Source organism: Apaloderma vittatum, unplaced genomic scaffold (assembly GCF_000703405.1).
Source record: "Apaloderma vittatum isolate BGI_N311 unplaced genomic scaffold, ASM70340v1 scaffold4409, whole genome shotgun sequence".
NCBI classification, from domain to species: domain Eukaryota; kingdom Metazoa; phylum Chordata; class Aves; order Trogoniformes; family Trogonidae; genus Apaloderma; species Apaloderma vittatum.
In genome coordinates this window covers 29483-35140 of record NW_009736786.1, presented here as the reverse complement: position 1 = coordinate 35140, position 5658 = coordinate 29483, and the positions used below count along the sequence as shown (strand labels likewise).

At 40.1% G+C, this 5658-nt stretch overlaps 1 protein-coding gene across 1 annotated transcript; it reads left to right on the top strand.

Annotated features, from left to right (window-relative positions):
* Nucleotides 1-1126: 1126 nt before the first annotated feature.
* On the top strand, nt 1127-2580 carry BDNF (brain-derived neurotrophic factor). Its single transcript, XM_009877094.1, has one exon. It carries the CDS (start codon nt 1149-1151, stop codon nt 1887-1889), a length of 741 nt encoding a protein of 246 aa, XP_009875396.1. The 5' UTR covers nt 1127-1148; the 3' UTR covers nt 1890-2580.
* The last annotated feature ends 3078 nt before the right edge of the window (nt 2581-5658 follow it).

The following is a 5658-nucleotide window of genomic DNA, read 5'->3' as shown; positions in this document are numbered from 1 at the left end:
CGAAGACTTAGCAAAGCGCTTGGGAAGGAGCAGTTATACAAGCCCAGGCTCTTGGGAGTGCTGACAGGAATGAGTGGTGCTGATTCCAAGCCTGGTGAGGAGTTTTGTTACCGGCACTGTTTCCTGGTGCTGTACTTCTATGCTCAATGAGGACAGAGCAAATCAAACAACATAAGGCTCAAAGCATGGTCCATAACATGCACCAGAAATTGGGACAGTGTGAGAGCAATGGGCAAACTGTGGCATTACGGTATGACAGTAAAGCTGGTTGTAATTCTGGGTTTCATGCTGGGCTCTGGGCTTTAACTGGGTTTAAATAGATGCTTTGCCTGCTTGAAGGCAGGCAGTGCAGGGCTCTGGGAAAGTACAGTGGTCCTGGTACTGTCATTTCAGTACAGCTCCTACCCGCTCTGCAATCCAGCAGATCCTTTCCGTGGCATTCACATGATGCAAGCAATCTGTCCAGCTCAAATTTAGTATTCTGTCCTGGACAATTTTCGTGTTCTATATTTAGGCATACATACCTTCTACTCTTAGTTGAGCAGTTGACCTGCTGAGACCTCAGAATTGTGTGGCCTCTTCCTGTGTTTTGAAGGCTGCTTTTAAAATACAAATGTAATTTATCCTGGTGCTGCTTAGTTTTCTATGGATAGAATGATGAAGTATTTTTGGCATAGAGAGATCTTAAAAATCTAATATTTACATTTGCACTTGAAATGAAAGTGTTGCCTTTCATGCTTGCAAAAGCTGCCTTTTATTGCTGAAATGTTGCATTGCTAAATAGCAGTTCTGCTTTTGCTCTTACTTGAAATAGGTGTGATCGGTCAACAGCTAAGGAGCCGGCATAATATCTAATCTAATACTTACAACAGAAAGACTTTTGGTATGTAAGAACTCTGACTTGCTAGTAAGCATATGCCTAAGTTTTGGCATATGCTTCATCTGAAACTCTAAATCAAAGAACACCCTTGTACAAGAGGATGCTTTATCACCAGCAACGAATTGCGGGTGCATGCAGCCGATGTCCGCATAAAATGCATAGTGTCTCGTCACAACTTGGGTGAATTTTTATTACTCCATCTCCTGTAAGTTAAATTTTTTTTTTCTCTTGTTCTTGTCCTTAACAGTTCCACCAAGTGAGAAGAGTGATGACCATCCTTTTCCTTACTATGGTTATCTCATACTTCAGTTGCATGAAAGCTGCCCCGATGAAAGAAGCTAGTTTAAGAGGACAAGGCAGCTTGGCTTACCCAGGTCTTCGGACCCATGGGACTCTTGAGAGCCTAAATGGGCCCAGTGCTGGTTCAAGAGGACTGACATCACTGGCGGACACTTTTGAACATGTCATAGAGGAGCTTCTAGATGAGGACCAGGACATCCAGCCCAGTGACGAAAACAAGGACGCAGACTTGTACACGTCCCGAGTCATGCTAAGCAGTCAAGTGCCTTTGGAACCCCCACTGCTCTTTCTGCTTGAGGAGTACAAAAACTACTTGGATGCTGCAAACATGTCTATGAGGGTCCGGCGCCACTCTGACCCAGCTCGCCGTGGGGAACTGAGCGTCTGTGACAGCACGAGCGAGTGGGTGACGGCAGCGGAGAAAAAGACTGCAGTGGACATGTCTGGGGCGACTGTCACAGTCCTGGAAAAAGTCCCAGTACCCAAAGGCCAACTGAAGCAATACTTCTACGAGACCAAATGCAACCCTAAGGGGTACACAAAGGAGGGCTGCAGAGGCATAGACAAGAGGCACTGGAACTCCCAGTGCCGAACTACCCAGTCTTATGTGAGAGCTCTCACCATGGATAACAAAAAGAGAGTTGGCTGGCGCTTTATAAGGATAGACACTTCCTGTGTATGTACATTAACCATTAAAAGGGGAAGATAGTGGATTTGTGTTGTATAGATTATATTGAGACAAGATTATCTATTTGTATATATACATAACAGGGTAAATTATTCGGTTAAAAAAATAATTTTATGGACTGCATGTATAACTGAAGTTTATACAGTACAGTGGTTCCACAATCTATTTATTGAACATATCCATGACCTGAAGGGGAACAAAAGTCGTTTGCGCACAAGTTTAAAAAAAAAAAAAAAGGAAAAAAAAAAAGAAAAACAAGCAAACAAAAAAGTCTGCATTACATTCCTCGATAACATTGTGGTTTGTCGCCGTTGCCAAGAATTGAAAACATAAAAAGTTTAAAAAAAAGAATAAAATTGCATGCTGCTTCAATTGTGAATTGATGATAAACTGTCCTCTTTCAGAAAAATAAATTGAACCAAAACATTCCGTTTACATTTTAGACAGTAAGTACTTTATTCCTGTTAGTATTATATCTGTTTACTGCTTTTAACTTCTGATAGCGTTGGAATTAAAACAATGTCAAGGTGCTGTTGTCATAGTTTTACTGTTTCTCTTTTACTTTTGAACTCCCATCAGATGGAAAGAGAAAAAAAATATCATTACCTTATTCTGGATTAAAAACGAATTTGGTTTCTTTTTTGTATGTTGTGAAGGTGTTTGCAATAGCAATCCAACTACTGACAAAAATAAAAAAAAAAAAGAGGCAACTGAAAAAGAATGGTGATGTTCCACTTCACATTGTTGAACTTCAGGCTTAAAGACAGCACTGTATGGCAACATGCTTTTTGGTTTTTTTTCTTTTTTTAAATTATTTTTATTTGTTGTCTTTTGAGACCTGCATTTGCTTATACCATGTTTGTTTGTGTTTGGGGTTTTTTTGTTGTTTTTTTTTCTTTACCTTTCCTCCCTCTGGAAGGATGTTGGTTGTGATTTTTTGAAGTATGTCACTTACCATGGAACTGGAGCTTGTCATATAAAAAAATAGCTCTATAGAGTGCTGAGCGCAATGATTTTTCATGTAATAAAAGACTCCGTGCTTGGATCGAATGTCTTGGTGAAGCACAACAAGAACATCGCTACAGCAAAAGGGTCTGGAAAGATGATAGTGGGTCTGCAATCAGCTTGGTTGTGGGACTGAATAGCTCAGCCTGTTCAGGGACTGACGCCAGAGGTTTGGCTGCCTCTGAGCCTAGGGAAGAGCTGGGGAATGAGGCAGAGGGAAGCCCTGCCTCTAGCAGAAACCAATTTGAGTTTATGTTCAGGTGGCTCTAACTCTGCTGTCAGTTTTATTTTATGAAACAAATCTTGGCATTGAAAAAAATACTCTTGACGTAAGTGAAGAGCAAGTGCTGGAGGAGTTTGCTTAATGTTGCTGAGATTCTGATAGATGTATTTAGCCCTGTGCTACCCCTCTAACTTATCCTGACGAAAGTATTTCTGAAAAGCCTGAGAGCTCTGCATAGCACTTGTGCCGACTACGGTGGGCCGAGAGGCAGAAATAGCTCATTAGTGAGCTCAGTGAGGGCAGATGCTATATCTGTAATTCCTGTAGATGAAGAAAAGTAGTGGAACAAAGAGGAAAACACTGCAAAAATATATCTACTTCTGAATGCTGTGGAATCTGCATTGGTCTACCCTGCTGTTGAAGTTGATTAAAAAACTGGACCAGGCAAAGCTTATTTAAAATACGATTCCCCCTGCAATAATTCTCTTTGAAGAGCATATTTAACACTTAGTTTGCTATTACCAGTAAAAACTCGTGCTGGAAGTGAACAGAAACACCTTCAAAATCAATGATCTCTTCTGCTTTGGGTAGAAGGGCTTCCCCTTCCCTAGGGATAACTCACTGCCAGAGGTACCCTGGGCTCTGAGCAAGAAGATGGGGTTGTGTGACCCCATCTGAACTTCATACTTAAGCTTTCTGAAACAATTGCTGATGTTCAGGCTCCTGCATAGAAATTAGAAATAAAAAAACAAACACTGAAATGTTCATGCAAATGAAATGTTGATATAATGGAAAATTTTATTCCACTGTGGCCAGTACCTGTATGAGTATTATAATTCTTTGCATTTAATAACCCGAACGTGGCTCAGGAGCTATTCTCAGCAATATATTTTAAACCATAGCAGAGAGATGGTGTAGTGGTGGCTCCCCTCAAAATCAGGGTTGGTTGCTTAGGAAGGGGAAAGGATGATGCTAATGAGTGAATAACAAGCAGACCACCCATCTAGACTGGAAAAAATGATAGCTAGGACATGATAGTAATCTAATTCAGATGCAGGAATAAAATAATTACCAGTTCAAATAAATTGAATTTCCGGAAGAGAAGTGTTAATGCATAAATCATCCTAGAAATGAAGTTCCTCATTTCCCAAAGTTAATTATGTCTATATCCTTCACTCAGAAATCCTCACCTGGTGTAGGTAAGGGTGCTGCTGGCGGGGCAGAATTCATGCAGCAGGGCGGTGTGTTCCGAGAGCAGCCTGTGCGAGGGCTGAGGGATGGAGCTGAGAACCTCTGGAAGTGCTGCGTCCTGTGACTGCATCTGGAGTGACGCTCCCCATTGACACTTTAATTCTAGGCCTATTGCTCGGAGGTGAAACGGGTGATCCAGCTGCAGTCCCGTGACTCTCACCTGCCTGACCCAATGCATCTGGGATCCCAAGCTTGGCAGTTCTACTTAAAACAGAGATGAGGACGGTGGGGGCGGTTTTCTTTCATGACACTTAATTAAACTCTTGCTGTGGTCTGTTTGTGACAGAGGTATCTCATGCATGTCGGCAGGCCTAGTGCTGTGTTAAAGACTCTTGCAACTGTAAGTTAATGTCTGTGGCCTTGTTCTCTATTATTCACCTTGTGTAACATAAATATTTATTGTATATTTATATAACTTTATGTTTTTTGGGAAAAATTGAAATTGGCATTAAAATTTAAAAGCAACTGCGTCATATTGTAAATATAATTAAGCTATATTTAAGTGTACTGATTAACATAATATATGTTTAGAGTTTTTTATGTTTTTAAATATATTTTCAAAACATATATATAAAACTTGGGGTTTTTTGGGGGGACCATGTGACTCTTTTCTCTAATTGTAAAACAAACTTGAGCTTTACTATAAAGATGTGTGTTCTTTGTTTTAAAATAATTTTTACTTTATTTTAGCAATAAAATCTCATGCGGAGGGCAGATAGCCCCGTTTCATAGCTGGACAGTTAGCATTGGGAGGGGAGGGGTGGCAGGAATTTAGTTTCTGTGAAAGTTGGGGATACTTGCAAAATTATCTATTTCCATTTAATTCTAGCGCGTAAGTCCTCATGACACTAAAACCCCATGAATGACACATATGTATGACTTTATGTGAAATAACAAGCATAATGGAAGTGAGATGGAGGACTACTAACCTTAGTAACTAAGGGATAAGTGAGACGTAAACTCAATAGCTATAGTCCAGTCATATTCCTGATTTTTAAATGGTGTCATATATATTTATATCCCTTGCACTGAACTTATTTATGACCCCACAGAGTACAAGGAGTGGAATTCCTTGGATTTAACATAATGTTAGCATTTCTAAAAGAATATTCTCTACTACAACTGCCAAGCCTTTGTATATTTAATTACCCCATAGCCCTAAAACAATCAATAAATCTTCATGATGAATAGAAAAATTTCATATAAGTTAACGGAGGAAAAAAGAAAAGCATAAACCCCCCAAACTCTTAAAAAAATTCCATTGCTGTGAATTTCCCAAGAGCCCAGTGCCAGCAACTTCTCCACAAGAAC

Bases quoted from the DNA above. Each gene is read 5' to 3' on its own strand.
- BDNF (XM_009877094.1), top strand. From the start codon at position 1,149: ATGACCATCCTTTTCCTTACTATGGTTATCTCATACTTCAGTTGCATG.